The sequence below is a fragment of the Sorex fumeus genome, unplaced genomic scaffold, assembly GCF_029834395.1.
Source record: "Sorex fumeus unplaced genomic scaffold, SorFum_2.1 ptg000045l, whole genome shotgun sequence".
NCBI classification, from domain to species: Eukaryota; Metazoa; Chordata; class Mammalia; order Eulipotyphla; family Soricidae; genus Sorex; species Sorex fumeus.
Window position 1 is genome coordinate 20,695,043 of NW_026606102.1, and position 26,471 is coordinate 20,721,513.

At 48.4% G+C, this 26,471-nt stretch overlaps 2 protein-coding genes across 2 annotated transcripts in view; one reads left to right on the top strand and one right to left on the bottom strand.

The window, feature by feature from the left end:
• Positions 1-26,471, top strand: part of PDXDC1 (pyridoxal dependent decarboxylase domain containing 1) — a 168,995-nt gene that overhangs the window by 61,153 nt on the left and 81,371 nt on the right. The window lies entirely within an intron of this gene.
• RRN3 (RRN3 homolog, RNA polymerase I transcription factor) overlaps positions 3,406-26,471 on the bottom strand; it is a 28,121-nt gene continuing 5,055 nt past the window's right edge. Inside the window, exons 4-18 of the mRNA XM_056122374.1 lie at positions 22,274-22,363; positions 22,042-22,171; positions 19,940-19,999; positions 19,550-19,613; positions 18,611-18,680; positions 17,177-17,275; positions 16,705-16,797; positions 16,062-16,197; positions 14,918-15,048; positions 12,878-13,008; positions 11,839-12,023; positions 8,560-8,668; positions 7,582-7,734; positions 6,477-6,564; positions 3,406-5,188 (exon numbers count right to left, since the gene is read on the bottom strand). Of these exons, the coding sequence (XP_055978349.1) occupies positions 5,033-5,188; positions 6,477-6,564; positions 7,582-7,734; positions 8,560-8,668; positions 11,839-12,023; positions 12,878-13,008; positions 14,918-15,048; positions 16,062-16,197; positions 16,705-16,797; positions 17,177-17,275; positions 18,611-18,680; positions 19,550-19,613; positions 19,940-19,999; positions 22,042-22,171; positions 22,274-22,363 (1,695 nt within the window). The 3' untranslated portion in view covers positions 3,406-5,032. The remainder of the gene's footprint in view (positions 5,189-6,476; positions 6,565-7,581; positions 7,735-8,559; positions 8,669-11,838; positions 12,024-12,877; positions 13,009-14,917; positions 15,049-16,061; positions 16,198-16,704; positions 16,798-17,176; positions 17,276-18,610; positions 18,681-19,549; positions 19,614-19,939; positions 20,000-22,041; positions 22,172-22,273; positions 22,364-26,471) is intronic.

The window sequence follows — 26,471 nt, forward strand, 5'->3', positions numbered from 1 at the left end:
GCTTAACATGATACTTTCCATGTAGTACCACTTGTATGTAAATTTCATGACTTCATCTTTTCTAACAGCTGCATAGTACTCCATTGTGTAAATGTACCAAAGTTTCTTTAACCAGTCATCTGTTCTCAGGCACTCAGGTTTTTTCCAGATTCTGGCTACTGTTAAGAGTGCTGCAATGAACAAACAAGTGCAGATGTCACTTCGACTATTCTTTTTTGCCTCTCTGGGATATATTCCCAGGAGTATTGCTGGGTCAAATGGGAGCTCAATTTCTAATTGGTGATAAGGTGATGTTGAAGTCTCCAACTACTATTGTGTTGTTAGAAATGTCCTCCTTAAAATCTGTTAGCAGTTGTTTTAAGTATTTAGCTGTTCCCTCATTAGATGCGCATTTAAGTGTGATTTCTTCCTGTTGTACGTATCCCTTGATGAAAAGAAAAGAGCCTTCACTGTCCCTTCTAATCTTTTTCAACGTGAAATTAATGTTGTCGGATACTAGTATGGCCACCCCAGCTTTTTCCAAGGAGCTGTTTGCTTGCAGGATTGTTTTCCATCCTTTGATTTTGAGTCTGTGTTTGCTCTGACTGTTCAGATGAGTTTCTTGTAGGCAGCAGAATGTTGGGTTCTGTCTCTGAATCCATTTTGCCACTCTGTGTCTCTTAAATGGTGAATTTAGACCATTGACATTGAGAGAGATTACTGTTATGGGGTTTTGTGTGATCTTTTTGTAAGGGTGTGTTGTGGTTGTAGGGTTTGTCTTGTCTTATAGTAGCCCCCTTAGCCCTTGTTTTAGGTTTGGTTTTGAGTCTATGAAGTTCCTGAGCTGCTGTTTATCTAGAAAATAGTGTACCGTTCCTTCGATTTTGAGTGAGAGTTTAGCCAGATAGAGTATTCTTGGTGAAGTATTCATTTCAGTGAGTTTTTTCACTATATCCCGCCACTGCCTTCGGGCTTGAAGGGTTTCCTCTGACAGATCTGCTGTGAATCTAAGGGGTGCTCCTTTGCATGTGATCTCCTTCTTTGACCTTGCTGCTTGCAGTATTGTGTCTCTATCGGCAGCATCGATCATTCTAACTATGTCTTGGAGTGTTTTTGTTAGGGTCTCTTTTAGCTGGCACCCTTCGGGCTCCTTGAATCTGAATGGCTGCATTGTTGAACTCTGGGAATTTTTCAGCGATTGGGATTGTTTCCCTGAGCTTCTGGTAGCCCAGTGATTCTAATGTTGTTTCTCCTGGAATCGTCTCCTAGGACTCTGATTCTCTCTAGAGCTATTTTGAGGTCCCTTGCCACTGTTTGTTGTTGCCTGTTGGCTTGGTGGGGCTGATCTTCCAGCTCACTGATTCTTTCCTCAGCTGTGGTCATTCTACTTTTGAGGTCACATATTGAGTTTTTCAGTTCTTCTACGGAATCTTTAATTTGTGACATTTCTGTGCGTAGCTTTCCAATTTCTGCTCTCATTTCTTCCTGGATTTTCTCGATTGTCCGATCCATTGTTTCTTTCATATCCTCCTTCAATTTATTGGTTATCTGTCTGTTTCACTGAGTTCATTGAACAGATTCATGACTTCATACCTGAATTCTTTGTCAGAGCGGTCCCTTAGGTGAGCAGCACCTACAGAGGCTTCTGGACTCTTTTCATCGCCCTCCCCTTGTGGTGGGAATCTAGTTGTTTTTCATGTTGGTGTGTAGGTGTGGGGGACTAGAATTCTTGGTACGAGTAGACTACTTGCAGCCGGGTCACGCCCACTTCTGCAGAAGCCACGCCCACTTCTAAAGCGCCCCCCCCCCCGGAACCGGGTGTGTGGGAGAGTAAAGACTAGGTGGGGGAGAAGACCAGCTCAGCTTCCGGGACGAAAAGGAAGAGCGGGTTTCTGGTTTTGTTATTTTTCGGTTTGGGGGTCACACTAGAGCTCGTGTTCAACCCATAGAATGTACCTCTCCCATCTGGCCCTACCAGGCGGGGGCCTAGGGGCACACCTGGCGATTCTCAGAGTTTCCTCGTGGCTCTGCATCCCGGGGTCACTGCTGCTTGAGCTCAGGAGACCACATGGGGTGACAAGGATGGAACCCAGGTTGGCGAAGTGCAAGGCAAGCGCACCAAGGCTCTGGCCGCTCCCCGCGCATTTATCTCCAATAAATAATAAACGGGCTGGAGATAGCACAGCGGTAGGGCGTTCGCCTTACAAGCGGCGAACATGGCCGACCCGAGTTCGATTCCTCCGCCCCTCTCGGAGAGCCCGGCAAGCTACCGAGAGGATCTCGCCCGCACGGCAGAGCCTGGCAAGCTCCCCGGGACGTATTCGATATGCCAAACACAGTAACAACAAGTCTCATGATGGAGACGTTACTGGGCCCGCTCGAGCAAATTGATGAACGATAGGAGGACAGTGACACTGACAGTGAAATAATAAATGGTTAGTCCCACTCTTTTTGGCCACACCTAGCAATACTCGGGTGACTCCTGGCTCTGCACACAGGAACCATAGGGATGCCGATGGGATGCTGGGATTGAACCAGTATCTGCCATGTGCGAGGTTACACCCTACCCACTGTGCTATCGCTCCGGCCCCCCCCTCCTTTAGAAACCATCAGTAACACCAGGGGCTTACGAGCAACACACTATCGTACTGTGCCTACAGCACTGGGAAGCAGGAGCCGCTTGCCTGGGCACGCTCACCACAAAACAGAGCTACTGTTACTCAAGTAGATTCAGCTCCACATATAGACACAGCTTGATTTCACAAAACGTTCGTGGTGGCGAGAGGGAGCGGAGCCACCCAATACGACCTTGGATATACGAACAAGCAGTGCCTGAAGCTCACCGCCAGTCAGGAGTGGGCGTGGTAAAGGGACATTATCTCCACTTCTAAAAAGCTCCTGCGGGAAAATAGTTTCTGGTTAAACATGAATTTTCTCACAAGGTAACCAAATAGCTGTGAACTGACTTTCCAAGCGTTTCAGAACAACTAACTTTCAGTAAAGGCGCAGAGACATGTTGACAGGTCCTTTCCCAAGATATTTCATCTGATTTTTCCTCGTGGGTGGTCTTCTGTTTAAAGTGTTTTCTTGAGCTATTTCAAGCTTTGGTCCCTCTCCCTGGGCGCCAGGGGACTGACAATCACCGACAATGTAGATGCACCTGCACACAATTTATTTCTGAGCAGCCAAATCACACAGGCAATCACAACCTCTTGGACCGTCAAGTTTTCTATTGCAAACCAGTGCTTTAGCAGCTTTTTTTTTTTTTATCACAAAAATTGAACGACGAGGTAGCGCAGTGCAGTGCGTAGGCCAAGTGCCAAGTCAGATCCCACCCCCAAGCCCTAGCAGGAGCGAGCCCTGAGCACTGCTGGGTGTGGCTCAAAAACAAAACGACAAAACACGGAAAGAACACTTGGAGGAGAAATCGCTTTATTGTAACACCTCACTGTACTGGCATAAGAACAAAGTATGAAATTAGCCATGTTATTGTTTCATTTTCACAAAGGACTTCTCCCCTTCAAACTCCACTGAAACAAGCATCTTTGTAAACATATTCTTTCACATTGATACATTTGACACAAAGATACATCTGCTAGTTTTTCACTTGAACAAGAGACCCCACCTTTCCCCCTAAAATTAAAAAAAAAAACACAGAATATTCGAATTCTCAAATTACTTTCCACCAAGTCACCATCATCCAAAATTTTGTAAAGCAACAAAAATTTTCGATTTTCCCAAAACAGATTTTACAGACAAATTCAAACTCTGTGTTGCCATCAAGTTACACAAGCACATATACAAAGACCCAGGGCAAAGTATTTCCTTACAAAATATTTATGACCAAGAAAATACTGCTTAACTTTAAATAGAGTAACAGGAAAAAATAAATAAATATGGTTAAAGACATTGCTTTTTTCAAGACGTAACCAAAGAGGACACAAAGCATGAAACTAGAATACAGAGTCTTTAAAAACAACAATTGCATGAATGTGTTCGACTGTGAAGATTTTAGACTCCTCTTTTGGTGTTTATGAAAACACGAGAGCTTTGCAAAGAAAACTGGACCAGATCTGCTATAGGAACAGCAGCTGATGGAGAGAGTCACGCTAACCCTGAACTACGGGGAATAACCAAAAACTCCCCTGCACCCACCTTCTCCCTTCCTATTTGTTTGGACCAAAATTTAAAAACCATAAAAAAATTTCCAGCAGTCCAGCTGAAGGGGTTCGGAGCAAGCCTCGGCGACATTCCTCCACAGAGACATGGCCTCAGTTCTCAGTTTCTTGGGAGCCAGCGAGTAGAGAATTGTGGGCTGCGTCCCACCCAGCCTCTCGTCCACCTCACATCCACTCATCGCGAACCAGAGTCACTGGAACCCCTGTGTCCACCTTTTCACACCCTCGCACAGGACACAGCTGGCTGTCCCCAGGGTCCTCTGTCCCTTACCTCCGGGCTCTTCCTGCCTGCAGTCCCCCGGGAGCTCCTGCACAGGGCCAGCTCCGAGCTCCAGTGTCCTGGACCAGCCCTGGCCATCCCCCCACACGCCTAATTCTAGGGGGGCCACGAAAATCCCAACACACAAACGGAGTTACCGCAGTTGGTACATGATGGGCTCCCCAACACACACATTCCAAAGTCTCGGAACAGGGTGCCAAAGGGTTTGTCACAAAAAATAAGTCAGATGGACTGTGGCTCGTACGGATGTGAGAAAAGATCTCTGTATGGTTCTGTTTCAAAGGAGGCTACAACATAGTCAGTGTTAGAAATTTCACAAGAATTATGTCAATAAGCCACAGCATGCAAAAAAGAAAAAAAAAAGTATAGCTTAAAGCCAAATCAGCCAAGCCTCTCCATGTTTATCCTCAGCCCCCCGAAAAGTACTGCACTTAGGAGTCCTTCCATTCTGCCTGGTGGGAAACAGAGTGTAGGACAAAATCGGGCTGGGTGGCACAGGAGATGCCCACGCAGACTCTGTGAGTGTGCTGCGATGCTTGAGTAGTTGGGAACCCAGGGCTGATGAATACAGGGCAGGGGGGCTGCAGACGCTCGGTCAAACCCCCGCGATCCGAGGGGACGGGTCAGGCAGGTACCACATGGGTGGGGAGCCTGCACTACTGGGAGGACTCCGGAAATGAGTGTCAAAGGAGTTGGGCGTGATGCCAACTTCACCTTTCAGAAAATCATCTTCTTCATCTTCTGTGAGCTCCTGCAGGTTGACAGAAAGACCATCAGCCAAACCCAGCGCCCGGGTGCGTCTCCCCTGAGACCCCCAGCCTCTGAATCATGCAAGAAGAGGAGGAAAGTCTTTAAATTGAAGAGATTCCTTATACCCACCTTACCGTTAGCCACCCTGACTATGCTCATCACACCCTGTTCTTATTTGTCCGAAGTCTGACCTTTTCTTCCCAATTTTATCCAACAGGGATCAGCAATGCCAAGGATCAAACAAGAGCCTCCTGCAGGTGCTAGAGCAATAGTACAGCAGGGAGGGTGCTGGCCTAGGATGCAGCCAACCTGGGTTCAATCCCCTGCATCCTGTACGATCCCATGAGCACCCGCCAGGATTAACTCCTGAGCACTGCCGGGTATGCACTGCACCCGCCCCACCCCGGGGCCAAAGAGCCTCCAGCACATAAAGCATGTACTCTAGCTAGAATTTTGAGCTCTCCAAAACCCCATTTTATTTTTGTTTTTGGGCCACACCAAGCAGTGTTCAGGGGTTACTCCTGGCTCTGCATTCAAGAACTGCTCATGGTAGTGGACCATATGGGATGTTGGGGCTCAAACCTAGGTGCAAGGCAAACACCCAACCTGCTGTACTATGGCTCCAGCCCCCCAAAAAATCTTTTTAAAGAGCACTGGAGGGGACTGGAGAGATAGCACAGCAGGTAGGGCATTTGCCTTGCATGCGACCGACCCGGGTTCGATTCCCAGCATCTCAAATGGTCCCCTGAGCACCGCCAGGGGTAATCCTGAGTGCAAAGCCAGGAGTGACCCCTGTGCATTGCTGGGTGTAATCCCCCAAAAAGAGTACTGGAGCTGTAGAGATAATTAGGGAGAGGCACTGGCCTGCACGCGGCCGCATCCAGTTCAATCCCAGTACCACATATGGAGCACCGCCAGGAATAGACGCTAGGCACCACCAGGGTGCTCTCCCCTCCTCCCCCCCCCCTCAAAAAAACCCACTTAGGCCGGCTTCTGAAGTAATTGCAATGCAAAGCCATTTAAGATTGTTACTTGGTAGTCATAAGTATGGGACAAAGATCTAAATTTGATGAGGTAATTTTTAAATTAAGCTTCCCGAGGTCAGCATAATCTTCCCGAGGTCAGCATGTGAAGTGTGTGTTTTACATGTTCTTTTCATGAGACCATAATCTGAGCTTGGAATTCTACAATGGAAGAAGGAAGAAAACAGAACTCAAGGGCTACTTTCCATAGACTGGACACGGAACCCCAGGGAGGGTTCTGGAAAGTGTGCTGAATCCCAAGCCTACCTTTGTCACGGGCCTCCTGAATTCCTGAAGCTCGTTGGCACGCATGCCTTCCCATTCCTGATAAAGAGGATCAATGAATTTCTTGGACCTGTCAACAAAAAGGACACCTCAACGTCAGGTTGACACAGGACAGTGAAGGTCAGAGGCAGGCGTGGCCTTGGGCTCTTTTGTCACATTTCCCCAAGCCAAGAAGTGGAGGTGGGAACTCAGTATCAGCGTGGGCCGGACAGACGGCTCAAAGGGCCGGACACATTCTCCACATGGGGGACCCCCAGGATCAGTGCCCAGGACCACACAGTCCCCCCCAAGTTCGGCCATGAGTGGCCCCTGATGTGGTGTGTCCCCTAGTTCCCTGAAGAAAGATAAAACCATCTGGTTTCAGTCAACCAGTACCTGAAGGACCCCAACACCTCAAAATTTTGTAATACTAGTTTAAAATGGTAGCAGACACAAGTCCTGTTTTCTTACAGAATGTAAGCTTTAGAATGGCTGGGAGTAGTGCAAAATGACCTGTTTAGATGAATCACTTGGATTTTGTTTATTCTTCATGCCGAGACCAGATGTGGTCTTAAAAAACAAAACAAAACAAAACTGTCACTTGACAGAAAAGGAAGAGCCAGGAGAGAGAACATCTTCCTCTTCTGGGCAGCTCTGTCCCCACCACCGTGTGTAACACAGAACAAGCCAACAAGTCCCCGCCAGGTGCCGGCCAGGTAATGATGGTCAAGCTCAAGGGCCACAGCTCGAGTGCACAGGGCCAACCTGGTCCAATCTCCAACACCACATATGGTCCCCCAAGTCCACAGGAATGACCCCTGAGCACCACCACCCCCCCCCAAAAAAAAAGAAAAACCCAGTCCGGGTGATGTTCCGCAGTCTCTGGCCTGGACACTGCAGGGAGCCACAGACCCACACAACACAGTCTGGGGGAAGCCAACACCCAGCAGCCTGCAGGATAAAGTCCCCTCCTCTTAAGGGACAGCACAGAGCTGAGGACCCCGGTATGGACAGGCCCTGGGCACCAGCAGGAGTGATCCCCGCGCTCACAGCTCCAAGCCCCGCTGGGCATAGTCCACAAACCCAAGGGGCTGGGGCGTGTACCCACCTCTTCAGAACACAGGGGTCGAAGGGGAAGAAGGTATCCAGGGGGTTCGTGCAGGTTTGCACCGAGTCCCCTCCTGCTGTATTTCTGATCACCGGCAGCATCTGGCGATTGTTCCTCTCGATGATAGTGTAGCAGAAGACGAGCTGGTACTTACTGCGGAACCACAAACCGACACAGACAAAGCATCAGCACATGGGCCGACTCTGTACGGACAGGCCCGCCTTGAGCGACCATGCTAGGCGCCAATATTCACAAGCATAAGACAAAATAATATGACACGAAAGGCTGCAACCACCCGGGCCTTGGCCAAGGAGAACAAAAATGAGGCCACTGCTTTAAAAAGCAAGAGTGGCTTAGATTATTATTAGTGACACAACCTCTTAAAGAGGTGAAGGCAAAAATTTAACTTGCCAATCATTCTTTATATTAATTTGTACTATCTTACAACTAGGTGGAGGGGCCCCCAAGTAGCACCAGGCGTGGCCCGATGCAGAAAGAAACATAAATTCGTGACAAAACACACGAGGACAGGGCCACGCTGAGTTTTTCTGGGGTCCCTTCCAAATGACTCAACACCTAGCAGAGTCGTTCTCTGGCACGCCAAAAGTGGCTACTTCCTGACTCATTTCAGCCCTTCCCGCTATTCGAAGTCACTTGGTTCCAATGTTCCCTGCAGACACTGGGGTGCTATTTCTTTTCCTGTTGTCATTCATTAATCGGACTTGCTAACTTCATAGAGAGCGAATGAAATATTTCTTTTGGCTTCTGTTTTCAGGCCATACCCAGCAGTGCTCGGAGACACTCCCCGCAGCCCTTGAGGGATCTTGCGGTGCCAAGGACCAAACCCAGACTTTCTGCATCCGAAGCCTGGGTGCAGTCCACTGAGTTCTTTCTGGCCCAGAAACATAAGGGAATGTAACATTACAAACACAAATCTGCCGTGAAGTGACTTTCCTCAAAAAATGAGAAGCAACTTACTTTGTGATAGCAGCAAAAAAGTTAACCACGGAGGGCAGGCAGATCTTGAGAGGATTGAGCTGACTCATCACAATACGTTCGAAATTCAGACTCTGAAGGTATCTCAAACCTTGGATTAAAAAACAAAGATAGATGTTTAAGGGTGAACACAATTACCTAAGATAATTTTTAGCAGTAAAACTAATTTCACATATTAAAAAAAATGTTCGGGGAGTCAGAGAGTACCAAGAGTAAGACACTTGCCTGGCACACGGGCAAACAGATTAGAGCCGCCTGACCCACCCCACCAACCAACGGTCCTGAGCACCAGCAGGAGTGACCTCTGGGCAGAGCGCCAGGAGTTATAGCCATGAGCATAGCCAGATGTGGTCCTTTAACATACACACACCCCGTAAGGGGGGGGAGGACATTTGTTGTTTATTTGTGGGTGCCAGGGATCAAATTTAGTTTCAAAGCAGGAAGTTTTCTTCCACTGAGCTACTTTCCTGGTTCAAAAATACATTAAAGAGGGGCTGGACCGATAGCACAGCGGGTAAGGCATTTGCCTTGCACGTGGCCAACCCAGCTTGATTCCCAGCTTCCCATATGGTCCCCTGAACACTGCCAGGGGTAATTCCTGAGTGCAGAGCCAGGAGTGACCCCTGTGCATCGCCAGGTGTGACCCAAAAAGAAAAAAAAAAAAAACAACTAAAGAGGGGTGGGGGGTAAAAAAAAAATACATTAAACAGCTAGTTTGCAAAAGCGCTTAAAGTTCTGAAGACAGAGCTCAATAACCTGAAAATACCCAGAAAAGCATGCCATTGAGCTGAGCCACACTCATCTCCAAGCCGACTTGCCAAAAGAAAACAGCTCATTCCTCGAAAGACCCAGAGAGATCGCAAATCGTCCTAGCAGGCTAGAAACTTACACATCAATCTGGAGTTCAGACAAACACAAGCTTGGCATAGATGGAACGTACACAGGGCAGGGGCAAGAGCACACGACCACATCCGCTACTGATCAGCAAACCACTAAGGGGAGGCAGCAGAACCATGTCCCTGTGGCCCAGGAGCACGCCCTGCAACCTGCAGCATCTGCTCGGACGCCAAGGACACGTCGAAGGAATGAAACGGGCAACAAAGCAGAACGACTTCAACTGGCGTGGTTGACACGTCAGTCCGGGACACGCGGCCTATTTGAACTCCGCAGGCTCCTCTTTTCCTTGATGAGGAGAGCAGTGAGGCCAGGGGGAGAGGAGAGCTAGCAGGGCGAGGCCCCTGCTCAACCCCCAGCACTGACCCCCAGGAGTGGCATCCCAGGAATCGGCTGGGAGCAGCCCCTGACATCGCCAACTGTGTTCCCTGCTGCCCCCACCAAAAAACCCAGGAAACTGGGGGTGGGGAGAGGACGAGACATCCCTGATCGCGGGCAGCCACAGAAGTGAAATCGTCTCCTGGTGAATACGCCAGTTCCGGAGGCAGTGCAAGGGCTCGAGCTGAGGCACAGGCTTCCCGTGAAGAGGTCTGAGGCCCAGGACTGAGGGTCCACAAGCACAGAACCAGGGGAAGCTCTGAGTGCCACCCGGTGTGGCCCCCAAACCAAAATGCACACCTGTTGGCGCTTCGGGGCCACTCCAGTTCTGTGCTCAGGAGAGATCCCTGGCAGTGCTCAGGGAACCGTGTCTGGTAGCAGACACTCAAACTGGGCGAGCAGGATGTCAAGCTAGCGCCTTGACCCCTGTCCTCTCTCCAAGCCCGGACAAGGATCAGCTTTGAGCTTTGGTTCTCAAGTCTGAGGGGTGATGGGGCCGGACCGGAAGACAGTTTGAGTGGCCAGGGAAGGGGACTCCTGGAAGAGAAAAGACGTATGCCGACGGTTCTACCAGCACAGGACAATCCCCCGAGCTAAAGTCTGGCCAGCTCAGAAAGGAAGGGAGAGCTGAGAAATGGAGGAAAACAGGTCAGAGGAAATCTCCTTCGGCCAACCACTGCACTCGGCAAAATAAGACAATCTAATTTGATCTCCTGGAGGCGGTTTTGGAGAATGCCTTCAAGGAAGTTACAGTCTAATAGATTTCAGTCAGACATAACCTTAGGAAGCCAAACTGATGGCCAGAGAGGTGCTACAGCAGGTTAGGCACCTGCCTTGCATCCAGCTGATCCAGGTTCAATTCCAGGCACTGCGTTTGTGTGTCCGTCCCCTCCCCCCCCCCGACCCCACCAGGAGTAAGACCTAAACACAGCTCGGAGTGGCCCAAAAGTCAAAGCAGGAGGAAGTGAGCCAAAGAGAGCCTTTTCCCTACAGAGTTAACTTTCAAGTCTTTGGGACAAGGAGCATCGGCCGGGAGAAGGCTCAGCAGCTCAAGCCTGGCTTGGAAGCCTGAGGCCTTGAGTTCAGCCCCCAGGGCTGTGGCTTCTGCCAAGTCTGAGCTGGCAGCCACGGGGAGTCCAGCAGCTCGTGGGTAGGACACCCAGCAAGCACAACAAAATGCGTGGCAGGCACCATCGGGGAGCAAAGGACCCCGAGGACAGCAGCGATTCCGGGTCAGGACATCCGGCGCATGGCTGACCACAGCTCAGTGTACGAGCCCCAGTCCCAGGGTAACACTCCCTCGGCCAAGGAGAGAGGACACACAAGGGCCACAGTGTTAGGCCCAAAGCGCAAGCCTCACCCTCCTGGCTTCTGGCTGCCCACGAAGGCCCTCTCCGGCCTCCCTGTGCAGCGGGCCAGCTGAAGAGGGCACCCAAGGCTTCCGGCCACCTACACCCCGTGCACTCTGCCCACTGCCAGGCAGAGCTGCGGTTCACTTCATGAGATCCAATACAACCTCTGAGATGGATGCTACCAACTCAAATCACCTTAGACAACGAGGGGTTTTGGGGTCCTTGGGGGTCTACAAGCTGCATGAACTCATCGGAAAGGCAGGAAAGTGTGTGTGCAGCTTTATTGGTGGTTGTTTTTCAGTGTTTTGTTGTTTGGTTTTAGTGGATGGGGGAGATTTTGGGGAGGGGGTACTGTTGTTTTGGGGGCAACCCAGAGTCATCAGTGCTTACTTAATCCTCACTCTGCATTCGGGGGCCACTTCTGGAAGGTTAGGGGGATCATATGAAGTGTCGCAGATCCAACTGGATCGGCTGCATGCAAGGCAAGCACCTTGCCCACCGTACTATTCCTACGCCCCCCACCCCCTACCCCCGATACCACAGATTTCGACTTCTCGAGAAAGTGAGCAGAGCTCCCGTCCACAGGGCGACGGACTTGGGGAAACCCAGTTCACAGCCACCAACTCCACCCACTCACCTTCCCGCAGGTTTCCGCTGAGCAGCTGCTTGTGTCTGAAAACCACCGTGTAGAAGACAGCCTGGCAGGCTGAATAAAACGGTCCGTGGAGAGCAACATCGCAAAATGCCTTTGTTCCAGAATCCTGGTTATCTAGGTACGTATGCAGCCAGTTAACCAGAAGATCCAGGCATGACTTCACAGTGCTGGAGAAGAAGAAACTGCAAGTCAGTTGGCTGCTTCTTGTAAGAAGAGCCAACACGGGGAGAGAAAGTGGGGGACAAGGGCGGGGGGGGACAAGGGAGGGGCACAGGGCAAGGAAGGCAATGGCAGGGGGGCAGAGAGCAGGAAGGAGGGAAGGTGGAGAGCATGGGGCAGGGGAGGGAAAGACGGGGGGGCACAGGGCGAGGTGGGAAGGCAGGTCCCAAGTGCTGGCATTGTGCACAGCCCTGCGGGAAGGGGCAGTTTCTCAGAGGGGCTCTTCGGAAGGCCTCCCTGCCTCTCCCAGGGACAGAGCCAGAGAACCGTGTGATGAGGAAAAGGCCACCCGTCTGCTTAACTCCCCCATTCTCTGCAGGGTGGACAAAGGTGCCGGTCACCCGGCCAGGAGAGGCTGCGGATGTCCACGCAGCTGCCACCTGTCAATGCTCAGGGACTCCCTGAGTCCTGTGCTCCAACGTCACTGACCAGCTCCTGGAAGACCTCAGAGCACCACACTGGGTTAAAGACCCAACCAGGGTCCGTCACGTGGGTGAGGCAGGCACCCACTCCCTGACCGCTAAGGGCTGGCGTCTCACTCAGACTTTTGGCCTCTAAGAGAATTTTTCTTTGGCTTTAATGGACACAGTGAACTTGGGACGCAAACGACGACACACAAACGGGCCATGCGTCCCAGGAGCTTTGCGCCTGTTGGCTCTCAAGTCACCTCCAGGAAATACAACACACACAATTCGATACAAACCCTAAAACGAAGTTCTTAGATTATTCCCCCGACTTGAGACAATGCTATCATCTTTTGAAGCTCGGTACGAAAAAGCACTTGGAAAATTAGGTTACTTACATAAGAGGAATAAATTTAGCTCTTGCCAAAAAGCTTCCAATGTAATTTCCAGCGGCTTGCCTGATGATGGCAGGGTTGTTTGGATCCTGCAACTTTTTCCAAAGATGTTCCAAAAATGCTTCTGCAAATCCCTATAAAAAGCGGTGCTGTGCTCAGATCTTTTGAAGCACTTGAGAGAGAGACTAACAAACACCAACATGGGAAAGTTCTAGCACCTCAGTTACTGTTGGACTATACAATGAATGCATTACCTTGGCTCTTATTTTTAAAACGCCTTAGGTAACAATACTGAAAACAAACCTCTCCTGGTATTAAATAACCCTGTAGACTCCCCCAGCCAGCTGAGTTTCCGAATCAACACTACAGAATCCGGAGGCTTGGGCAGGGCTTTAGGGGTATCTGAAAAGCCATAAAGGGATCCTATCGTTGGAAACCAACGAAAAGCCACACGGCCGTGGGAACTGCTACTTCCGGTCTCTGTACATACTGAACTTAAAGCAGAACTAGAACATGAAGGCAGTCAGGGTTTGACTGCCTAGACTAATCATGGGGGAAAAAACACATCAGTGAAGCTTTTTTGGGGGGGGTAGGCCGTGTCACAACCAGTGGTATTCAGGGCAGGGTTTAGTGCTAGCTCTGTGCTCAGGAGTCACTCGTGGTGTTGTCTGGGATCAAAGCAGGGTCGGCCACATCCAAGACAGACACCTAAACCCCTGTACTCTATCTCCAGGTGCCAAAAGCTTTTTTAAACAAAAAGTGCAATCTTCAATAGCTCCCAGATAGGTCTCTGCTAAAGCTAGTAACATGTACACTCATGAAAACCTTCTCATCCGTGGCTGATATTCAGAAGCGAGACCCACAGAATATTATATATGTACTCCATCTTTAATTCTGGATAAAATGTTGGTTTGAGTGTAGGAGTTAGCTATAAAGAAAATCAAAATGCCATTCAAGTTTTAGTAAAGGTTCGAATTCAGGGCAAGGTCTCCACCTAGTGCACAAGGTCCTGCATGACAGCTCCAGGGGTGTGACAAGGCTGACAGCAGTAAACCCTATGCCCTGGGCTTAGCAGGGCTCACCAGGACGCTGAGCGAGCGCCTTCTCCCGGCCCTGTTGTTTGTATGTATGTATGTATGTAGGAGCACTGTTGTTTGGGCTGGAGCGATAGCACAGCGGTAGGGCGTTTGCCTTGCAGGCAGCCAACATGGCCGACCCGAGTTCGATTCCTCCGCCCCTCTCGGAGAGCCGGCAAGCTACCGAGAGTATCTCGCCCGCACGGCAGAGCCTGGCAAGCTCCCCGTGACGTATTCAATATGCCAGACACAGTAACAACAAAGTCTCCAATGGAGACGTTACTGGGCCCGCTTGAGAAAATCGATGAACGGGAGAACAGTGACTGTTATTTATTCTGCCACTGATTAGGCTGACTGAATTGGGCACGAACGCCACCTTACTTTTTTTCATTTTTTACAATTTTATTTATTGAATCACCGAGAGAGCAGTTACAAAGCTTTCGGGTTTAAGTCTCGGTCGTATAATGAAACACCCATACCTTCACCGTGCCCATTCTCCACCCCCAACAACCCCAGTATGCCCCCATCCCACACCCTCCCCCTACCTGTGGGGCAGATGATTTCCACATTACTCTCTCTCTACTTTGATCACATTTAATATTTTGACACCAGACCCACCATTATTATTTGGGATTTTACTCCAACACTCAGATCTGCCGAAAAGGCAACAGTAGGCAGTTTGTTTTCTATTGCTGGCTATGAATAACATATGATGTCGCATGGCTGCAGTAGTGACCGTGCCATTTTGAAATTCTGAAATTTTAACAATTAAATGTGGAGGGATTTCTTGCCAAAACCTGCTGGGTTCCGAGATTTGTTCCTGAGTCTCTGGGATCAGGAGCCAGAGAGGCTGTTCGTGGGCAGCACCTCAGGGTCTTGTTGGGACGGGGAGGAAATTCCTGGCTCTGTTTTAAAGAGAAAAGTTGTGAGCAGTACTAAAACAAGTGAAGATTACCGACACACTTACCAGCTTAAAACTACACAGGTAAAAGATGAAAAACTGCACGTGGCCAGAGGCGTGGGTGGGCAACAGGAGCTTGTCAAAGATTGTCATGAGATCTCGGTATAAGTCCTTTGTTTTGGTGATATCGATCTTACCTGCAGAGAGACTTTGGCACTTCAGTTTTACAAGTACTGATTTTCACGCTACCAGAGTCAGGAGCAGAGATACTGCAGGGGTCGGTGCCTGCCTTGCACATGGTGGATTCAGCTTTGATCCCTGGGCCCCACCAGGAATGAGCCCTGAGCACCATAGGTGTGGCCCAAAATATGTACAGTTTCAAAAGAGCAGAAGAATTCGACAAATCCTATTAGTCTGAGGCCAAGTTTAATTCTAAAATCTTAGCAATGGGGCTGGAGCGACAGCATAGCGGGTAGGGCGTTTGCCTTGCACGTGGCCAACCTGAGTTTGATTCCCAGCATCCCATATGTTCCCCCAAGCACTGCCAGGAGTGATTCCTGAGTGTAGAGCCAGAAGTAACCCCTGTGCATTGCCGGGTGTGACCCAAAAAGCAAAATAATAATAATAAAAATAAATACTGCACTGCACTGTAGCACTGTCCTCCCACTGTTCATCAATTTGCTCGAGCGGGCCCAGTAATGTCTCCACTGTGAGACTTGTTACTGTGTCTGGTATATCAAACACGTCACAGGTAGCTTGCCAGGCTTTGCCGTGTGGATGAGATACTCTCGTAGCTTGCAGGGCTCTCTGAGAGGGGTGGAGCAATCGAACCTGGGCCGACTGGGTTGGCCGAGTGCAAGGCAAATGCACTACCCGCTAAAATAAATACAGTAAAACTTGAGCAATGCAGGGGCTGGAGAAGAGATAGTATAGGAGGAAGGGTACTTGCCTTGCATCCCGTATGGTCCCCCGAGCACTGCCAGGATTAAATCCTGAGTGCAGAGCCAGGAGTAAGCCCTAAGCACTGCCAGGTGAGGCCCAAAAGCCAAAATAAGTAAATAAATAAAGCCTTAGCAATGTGAATACTAACCCCTGTACTATCTCCCCAGCCTTAGAAGAGTTCTTTGTTTGAATCGACAGTGGCAGTACCACAATCGATGAAAATGCCCACACAGAAGCAGACAGCTACTGGAATATTACAAGCTGGTACCGTCTACGTAGCAGACATCCCTCATGTAGAAGAGGAGCAAAGACAAGAGGATGTCCAGGCGTTCAGCTACAGGATGGACCATCTCATCAAGAAACTCAGAATGCTGTGTTTCACGTGCAGTCTCTTCGTCTTCATCCTTGGAAAATTAAATATTTATATTTAAAACTCATCCTGGGCTGGAACAATGATAGAGCGGGTAGAGCGCTTGCTTTGTAAGCGGCTGACCCGGGCTCGATCCCTGAAGTCCCATATGCATTCCACATGGCCCCCGAACACCACCAGGAGTGATTCCTGAGCGTCGGGTCAGAAGTAACCCTGAGCACCGTGGGCTCAGCAAGCGAGCGTGGAGGGCAGGAGTGCACACGCGACACACAGGCGCCTTAGATGCCATTCCCCAGAGCACGTGGCTCCTGCCCCAAGTGCCACCAGCTACAGACCCCGAATCTGAGAAACTGTTTTAAGGTCGAAAGAGAAAGTGCTCGTATTCCACTTCCACATAGGCTGAACTGCCGGGGCCTAAGCCCTGAATGAGGAGAGGCCACCGTCTGCCTCTCCCTGTGGTGCTGGGAACTGAAGCCAGGGCCTCCCGCGTGCAAGCGCCCTACAGCCAGTCCTCGTATGGGTGTCACTAGCAGATGCTGACCATACTGAACAGGCCTTCAGGAACATCAGCCCTGCCACCAGCCTGGGCTGCCATTTCTTCAGCTTCTTCAATATCCTGCCGGGGTGCATTCACCTGTGTTAAAGAGAACAGAAGGAGAAAAGGAATAAACGCATTTCAAATACAGCATCCGGGGGCTGGGATTCACTCTTTCGACACAGATACCCAGAAGGGGAGCACTCTAGACAGTGGCATGCCACGAAATACAATGATGGTGCAAAGCCACCAACTAATCCGACTGCTATCACTGCTTCACATACATTGCAAATAAAAAATTTCATGGGGGAATCAAGGGATGAACTGATAGCACAGTGGGTAGGGCACATCCTATGTGGCACCCCCAACACACCAGGGGTAAGCCCTGAGCACTGCTAGGTGTGACCCAAAAACAAGAAAGGAAGGAAAGGAGGAAGGAGGGAAAAATCAAGGCAAAAACCAACTGTGCAATACTTACATCCAACTTGAGCAGCTTTTCAATAACAAGCTCCAGAATGTCATGCCTCAAGGTTGGAAAATATACACTAATCCTTAATAAATTATGAACATAACATTCCTAAAACAAAAATATAGACATCGTAATAGAAAATATTTCAAAATTCTGCAAACAGGTCTTTAAATACTATCTTCACTTCCTTCCATTTAGTCACCAACATATAAACAATGTCTCTCTACACGTTTGGTATAATAAGTTAAACTTGCAATATGTATTCTTCTAGCATCTTTCACTGCACAGCACCACTGGGGAGGCACCGACACCAAAAAGAAAGAAAAAAAATATTTTCAAATAACAAGCTTCATCTTCAAATAAAAATAGGGTGACAGCACAGGGGCAAAGGTATCTGCCTTGCAAATTGCTGACCCAGAATTTGATTGACTGAGCACCAGAAGCAACACTGTTTTTGTTTTGTTCTGTTTCTCAAAAAAATGGGGCACACCTGGCTCTATGCTCAGGGATGTCTCCTGTCCGAGCTGAATGGGGGGCAAGGGGGAGCCACACCTACTGAGCCTGGAGTCAGCCCTGAACACCAATGAGCGTGGCCCATGGCCCAAGCCCCATCCCATCCCCACCCCACCCACAAAGTATGAGGCCGAAGAGACGGCTTAACAGGCCAAGGCACAGGCTCCACATATAGGAGATAAGGATCTGTCCCCGGAACCTCACGTTCCTCAGCATGGCAGGGTCGAGCCCCAAGCAGAGCAAGGAGTGCCTGAGCTCCATCGGGTGTGGTCCCAAAACTGAAAAAGCCCAATAAAATCAGCTTTGCTTCTTCCTTTCTAATATAGATGCCTTGCTTCTTTTCTTTGGGCCGGCGCCCCACATTCTGTGCCATCTCCCCGTGATGTCTTTTCGTGTCTAATCAACGTAGCTTGGACTCATAACACAGTAATGAACAAAAAAAACACACAGTGGACACTGTTGTCCTGCTCCAAATCTTCAGAGGAACACATTCAGTCTGTCACACTGGACAGGAGAGTATCTCTGCGTTTTTCATAGCTGTCCATTATCAGGTTAAAGAAAGTTCCTTCCACTTCTGATAGCGAAGGGTTTTGTGTTTATCAAATGCTTTCTAGCATCTACTGAAATAATCTTGTGGGTCCGAAAAAATCAGTTATTTGCTGAGGTAAAATTTCCCATCTGAATTTAGCATCTGAAACAGCGTTCTCCGACCTTTGACACCCATGGGCCAGCACCTGTACGGCAGACTGGTCCACAGCCTGCCAGCTATAATCACAGACGTGGGTCATTGGTTTCCAACTTTTTCAACCAGGGTCAGCGGATAAAGAATACTGATCTGGAAGGCCACTCAATTTAAGATGCAACATCACCTAACATTAAGTCATACAAAACAACTCTTCCATTATCCAAATTCATGCAAAGTGTTCTTACCAAAGTTCTCTCTGATTTTCGAACAAACGGAAATTTTTCTACCAGTATTGGCATAAGAAACCATGGTGCCCTGTTTAAAAAAAAAAGAAGTTTTTTTAAATTCATCTCAACTAAATTTCTTGGAAGGTAACATTTCCCCCAAAAAAAAAACAACTAATGATGCTATTAAGGCAAACAATGAACCCTACCTCAAAAGGAACTGGAACTTAAATTTGAACATTTACCTGCTATATACATCTTATTTTTAATATAGTAAAAATACTAATTTGGACTTTAACCAAAAAAATAAGCTTACAGAGGAAACACGAGTGTCATGACATAAATACAGAGATATCTCACTGAAAATATTTGGTAACCTATCTGCTACCAAAATTTCCAAAACAATTCTAACCAAATACAAAGTTTGAGAAAAATTTGCATACATATTTTTAAAAACTAGGGGCTGGAGAAATAGCACAGCGGGTACGGCGTCTGCCTTGCACACGGCCGACCCGGGTTCAATTCCCAGCATCCCATATGGTCCCCTGAGCACCGCCAGGAGTGATTCCTGAGTGCAGAGGAGTAACCCCTGTGCATCGCCGGGTGTGACCCAAAAAGAAAAAAAAAAAAAAACCTAGGAGCTGGAGCGATAGTGCAGTGGGTAGGGCATTTGCCTTACACACAACTGACCCGGGTTCAATAGTCCCCCAGCAATGCCAGGAGTAATTCCTGAGTGCAGAGCCAGGAGTAACCCCTGTGTATCGTCGAGTATAACCCGAAAAGCAGAAAAAAAAAAGTCAAAAACTAAACTGTCATTTTCTGTAGAAAGCATGTTAAATCAGTAATAAAAACCACAAAATGTATTTGAGTTTTAAAGCCACCATTTTATAATCTTCTACTGTCTCCAGCCTTTTCAGATCTAAATATCGTGATTCAAATACATAACAAAAGTATACTTACGATGGGACATATCTTGCTATTATTTGCAAGGCTCTGTGACATGTGTCAAAGTTTGCAGGAAGGTCTACAAAGTGAGAAGAAAGAGACTGGGCATCCCAAAACAACTGCAGAATGAAATGTACAGCTAAGCCAAAGTCAGTCACTCATCAACAAATCTCAATCTCAAGGCTTTTCTCCATCAACTATCAAGGAGAACTAACTGGCAGGTTACGGAAGTGACGCACGAAGAGCTTTAACTCATGCCAAACAGAACAGAGGCCCTCAGCGGCTGCCATTGGTTGGCTACAATCTACAGATCGAAACACATCCCGAGGCTGCTGGGACGCCTGTTCCATTAGCATGAGCCGGGACACAGGAGCTGTCTGCTCTCTGCCGCATTCTTAGACTCACTCTCATCTTCGTCGTCCGAATCGGAAACGTCGACATCGCCTTCCTTCATGACAACTCGGGCTGTGGGAAAAAGGAAAAACATGTTACTCTTCTGTCACTGACCTCGAAACCTAACCACTCCTCCTCCTCCTAAGACCAGAAAATCAGGACTTCAAAAGCCAACCTAGGTGACTGCACACCTACATCACGCAGCAAGATCTGGAAACAACTCGAATGCCCAAAAGCAGATGAATGGGTAAAGAAATTGTGGTTCGGGGCCAGAGAGAAATTACAGGGGTTAAAGCACCGACCTTATACCTGACCAAGTCCACATACGAACCCTGAGCGTCTCGTGGAGCACAGAGCATTGCTGCATGGTCCAACACCCCCCCACACACACACTTTAACTGTGACATGTAGAATAGTACTTAGCTAGAAGATGAAACCTTGCAGTTTGCTACAACTTGGACAGAAATGGAGCATGTTAAAAGGACAAACACCAGAAGATGTCTCTCATGTGTGAGGTGAACATAAGAGGGGTGAGGGCCGGAGGACAGTTCAGCAAGTAGGTTACTTGTTCTGTACATAGTCGACCCGAATTTGTTCCCGTGCACCCGTTGTGGTCCTCTATGTGGCCTTCTGAGCCCCACCAGGAGTTAGTCTTGAGCACAGAGCCAGGAGTAAGCCTAAGATGTGGTCCAAAATTCAAAAGAAGGAAGAAAAAACACAGTAGGGGAACAACAGCCAATGAAAACAACGAGTGTCAGCCTGCAGAGCTGAGTCTTTTGGGGGAAGGGGGAGCAGTGGCAGAATCAGGGATGCTGGCGCTCTGGTGGCCAGTGTGATGCTCTAACACTGTATGTCTAAAATATTAACACGATAACAAATGATGGTGCCAACTGGGAAATAAAAGGTTAACATTACAAAAATGTTTTTTCCCTTGATCTAATCTTAGTGGGCTGGAGCGGTAACACAGTGGGTAGGGCATTTGCCTTGCACACAGCTGACCCAGGTTCAATTTCTCCGCCCCTCTCGGAGAGCCCGGCAAGCTACCAAGAGCATCTCACCCACAAGGCAAAGCCTGGCAAGCTCCCTGTGACATATTCGATATGCCGAAAATAGTAACCACAAGTCTCACGATGGAGAAGTTACTGGTGTCCACTAGAGCAAATCAATGAACAGGAAGACAGTGCTACAGTGCTAATCTTAGTACAAGGATTAAATCTACAATCTGAAAAAAAAGAAAGGCAAATTAATTTATTTCTTAGACAGCTAAACATTCCTAAGATCTAAGGCCTCACCAGAAACTCAACAAATTATATCTCATAAAAATCACAGCAAATGGGGAAGGAGAGATGGTAAAGGGGCGGAAGCTTGCCTGCACAACCGAAGCCAGCCTGGGTTTAAGCCCCAGAAATTCCTATGGTTCTCCAGCCATGCCAGGAGTGATCGCTTAGTGCAGAGCCAGGAGTAAGCCCTGAGCACAAAGTTGTCACCAAAAGAAAAAAAATTATTTATTTTTTTAATTTAAAAGTATTTTAAATAAAAAATTACAGCAACTTGGGCCAGACAGGACAGCAGGTAAGGCACTGCCTTATACAGTCAACCCGTGTTCAATCCCCAGCACCCCAGATGGTCCCATGAACAATGCCAGGAGATCTTCCCGGTGCTGAGCCAGGAGTAAGCCCTGAGCACCGCCAGGTGTAGCCCAAAAGCAAAACAATCAACAAGAAAAAAAAATGATGGGGGCTGGAGTACAGCAGGTAGGATGTTTGCCTTGCACACGGCCAACCCAGCTTTGATCCCTGGCATCCCATAAGGTCCCCCAAGCACCACCAGGAGTAATTCCTGAATACGGAGCCAGGAATAACCCGAGCACCGCCGGGTGTAACCCAAGAAGCAAAATTAAAAACAAAAAAAAAAAAAGAAGAAACTCACAACTAAATGAACCTAGGCACTTGCCCAGAGGGCATTATATGCAACCTGAATTACTAGAGGTCACTGGGTCCCAGAAATGCTGCCATGATGTATCCTGGCATCTTCCATGGTAGCAGTCTCCCAAGCACAATGCAAAAGGAATAGTTTAATGGGAAACACAAAGCAAATGAAGGGAATCCACTTACGAGGCACCAAATGAGAAGCGATCATACTCAGACATGGTCGAAGGAAAACTGTCTGCGCTGACACAAGGTTACCAAGGAAACCCAGATACTCCTCCACCACGGCAGGACTTCGGTTCAGCCACTTCAGGCGCTGTGCCAGAGAAGGGACAGGAAAAAGGAGCATGATCCTGCCCGTTCGAACCCACCTGCTCAATGCCACATCACACAGTCACCGGAGAGCCCGTGAACTCACCAAGAGGATGTTGACAAGCTGCTCAAACTCTTTGGTTAGGTAGGTGATGGATGAGCGGAATTCCTGCAGCCAGTTAACGACCTGGTCATCCTTGAAGTTAAATACAAATAGTGACTCTCAAATCACAAACCCTCTGAAAACTTCACTAAGATGACAATATTCAACTATTTAAGGGGGGAATGCTACAAACTAAAATTAAGATGAGAATTTCTTTGTATCAAAATTGAAAAAAACATTTCAGTAAATTTCCTCTTTGTCCATTTCCCTTTTGGGGGAATTTTGTTTTTCCCTTTTGTTGTTATTATTTTGGCGTCAACCCGGCAGTGCTCAGGGCTTTTTCCTGACTTCGTACTCAGGAAACACTCCTGGTGGGGCTTGGAGAAACTTATGGGGTGCTGGGTCAGCCACATGCAAGGCAAACACTCTACCTGCCATAGTATCTCTCTGGCCCCCAAAACAGTAATTTTAAAAGGAATCCAGGTGCTGATATAACTAGAAAAGTCGTTAGTTCTATCACTTCTATTCAGTCAAAGAAAGGGAAAATGGGGGCCAGGTATTAAGCGTGGGTAGGGCAGCTGCCTTCCACACGAACGACCCCGGTTCCCAGCATCCCATGAGGTCCCTCTGTGATGCGAGGAGTGATCCCTGAGCGCAGAACCAGGAGTACCCCCTGAGCACTGCTACGTGCGGCCCCAAAACAAAAGCAAAGTGAAAATACTCAGCAGAGATGTAGCCCAGTGCACAACCTCGCTGCATTTGCATGAGGTCTTGGATTTAGTATCAGACACCATAAAAAGTGAACAGTCACTGTCCTCCCATCGTTCATCGATTTGCTCGAGTGGGCCCAGTAACGTCTCCATTGTCACAACTGCTACTGTGTTTGGCATATCAAATGTGTCACGGGTAGCTTGCCAGGCTTTGCCATGCAGGCGGGATACTCTTGGTAGCTTGCCAGGTTCTCCGAGAGGGGCGGAGGAATCGAACTCGGGTCGGCCATGTTGGCTGCTTGCAAGGCAAACGCCCTACCCACTGTGCTATCACTCCAGCCCATAAAAAGTGAACATATCTTAAATGTTAACAGTGCCAGAGAGAGTACAGCAGGCAGGGGGCATGCCTTACAGGCAGCTGGGTTCTATCCCCGGGCATCCCTTATGTTTCCCAAGCACCACCAGGAGTGGTTCCTGAGTACAGAGCCAGGAGTAAGTGCTGACTGGATGTGGCCCCCCCACCTTTTTTTTTAAGTTAACAAACACTGCTGATTTTTTTTTCTTTTTGGGTCACACCCGGTGATGTACAGGGGTTACTCCTGGATCTTCACTCAAGAATTACTCCTGGCGGTGCTCAGGGGACCATATGGAATGCTGGGAATCGAACCCGGGTCGACGCTGCATACAAGGCAAACGCCCTACTCGCTGTGCTATCGCTCCAGCCCCCAAACACTGCTGATTTTGTTAACAACTGCAAAATTTGGGGCTGGGGGAAATGGCTCTGTGATAATCTATAAATAATATAAAAAAAGTGTGGTCCCACTACCACATGTAATTATTTTCCAGTCAGTAAAATTACTTTCCCTACTAACTTTCAATGACGTGAAGGAAATACCAAAACACAGCAGCAGCAGCCATATATAAAGTATCAATTACATAAAAAGCACCTGCATTCACACACACACACACACACACACACACACACACACACACAGTGGGGAAAACTAAGTTTTTTTTTTTTAATGGTCAATGTAGAATCAGAAGTGAAGAGACCTAAATTAACAAAAATTAGAACTAGAGCTTCGTAGCTCTCGGAGTCCTAAGAGTGGGTAGGAGACAGGGCAGGAAGCTGCCAACCTTCAGGAGCCGGGCACGTTCCGGCATGCCCAGGCATGTCCACGAGGGACAGGAAAATGAAACCAAGCTACAGACGTCAGGGACAGAAGGGATGTCAACCACTTGGCACCAACAGAAACTCCCGCCACAGAGCAGATCTGCACGGGCTGTTCCCATCCTCATGGCCCATGCATGTGTGCTACTCCCTTCTGTACAGTGCTCCCTTCTGAGCATGGTTCCCTTCTCTGCAATGCTCCCTTCTGAGCACTGCTCCTGTCTGTGATGTGCTCCCAACTGAGCACTGCCCCCGACTGTACAGTGCTCCTGCTGTCTGTGCACTGCTCCCTTCTGAGCACTGCTCCCTTCTGTGCAGTACTCCCGACTGAGCACTGCTCCCATCTGTGCAATGCTCCCTTCTGTGCAATGCTCCCCTCTGTGCAGAGTCCCTTTGCGCCGTGCTCCCGACTTTGGGAAACTAACCCAGCTCTTGGCATTTCTTGGACCGGTTTCTTCCAAATGGCTCTGAAGAATTGAACAAACACCTGCTCTATCTAATCCTCTAATAGCTGCCGTAACTGAACCAAGCTTCAGTTTCTCAGTCAACAAGCTATAGCAGAAGTGCCCAAAACTTATCTACTTTACTGCTCTCCAGAAAAAAACTCGTGGGGTCAGAGCAATAGTATAGCGGGTAGGGAGTTTGAGGGAGTTTGCTTGCATACAGCTGAACCAGGATTCAATCCCCAGCATCCCATATGGTCTCCTAAGCACCATCAGCAGTAATTCCTGAGCGCAGAGCCAGGAGTAACCCCTGAGCATCACCGGGTATAACCCAAAAGAAAAACATTAAAAAAGAAAGCACCCACAAATTGTACTGGGAAGTACTACCGCCTGTCCTGGGTTGTGCTGGCGGTGAAAGCAGTTTGGGCTCCAGGGAGGCCTTCTGAGAAGACTGCCGTAGAGCGCAGACTGAAACAGAACGGACAGACCTGAGACAGACATTTGATCAACGTGGTGGGATGCTGCAGTCAGAGATCATTTCTCCCTAGGGGTATCGCGCACTGAGGGCCAGGGACAGCACTCGGTCCAGTGCATGTTTTCTTTTCCCAATCCTAACACTAGTGCAAGAGTACCATGATTATTCCCTTTTCACAGCTAAGGAAAATGAGGCGGAGAGAGCAACATTACTAACCAAGAAGTCAGTGGAAAACCGGATTCAAAACAGACTGTCTGGGAGCTGGAGTAATAGTACAGCAGGAAGGGCATCTGCTTGGCATGTGGCCGACCTGGGTTTCATCCCCAGCATCCCACAGGGTCCCCCAGAACAACACTAGGAGTCATTCCCGAGTGCTGAGCCAGGAGTAAACTAAAGCAACACTGGGTGTCACCCAAGAGAAAAAAATAATAACATAAATTAAAAAAAACAGTCTGGGGCACGGCAAAATAGCACACGTTATAAAGCACCTGCCTTCTAAGTATACGGTCATAAGTACAATCCCCAGTGCCCCACATGCGCAAAATGCAATCCTATCACCTGTGCTGCTCACACATGGCAGCTGCAGAGTTCTAATTTATAGAATACATAATCTGTGTAGGTTGACAGACCAACTATAATACACTTTAAAGCAATTAAAAACAATCCAAAGTAAACAGACATTCATGAGGATCTGGGGCTTGCCTGGGCCGGCTAACACAGAAAACAGAACCCAACCCAAGAAGGGCAGATTCTTGAAAGACAAAAGATACGGCTGATTCTATGTGTTTCATACTTGGTTATTCCCCCATACCCACCCCCTCTGGTTTCAGAGGTACTATTTGAAATACCATGAAACTGACCATTATAACATACGTTTTGAATGAGAAAAAAGTTTGAGCTGACAGCAGAAGAATTTGCTGGCAGGGAGGAAGAAATGAACTAAACAAACCAATTAATTGTTCTTCCCACATTTTTCCTTTAATTTTTTCCCTGGGAGGGAGGGCAGCATTTGATTCTGGTTAGTGCCATAAACCTTATTTAAGTATGTATATCAGAAAGTAAAAAAGACAAAATGTATTTGAAAATTTTTTCACCAAAAAAAGGTAATTCCTATGATTCCTGGCCAGTTCTGCAGCCAAGTGTGTGGAAGCTCCAGGCTAGCACACCCCTGGGTACCGCAGTGGCCCCAGGGAACACGACTGTTACTATGTAACTGTGACAAGTACAGAGTGACTCCAGACCAGAGGGACAGCAACTGTGCCAGACTCAGGTCCATCCCTGGCACTACATATGGTCTCTGGGCCCTGCCAGGAGTGGCCCCTGAGTGCGGAGCCAGGAGTCAGCCCTGAGCACCGCTGGTTGTGTGACCCAAGCAGCAAAAAGAAGAAAAAACAGAAGAGAA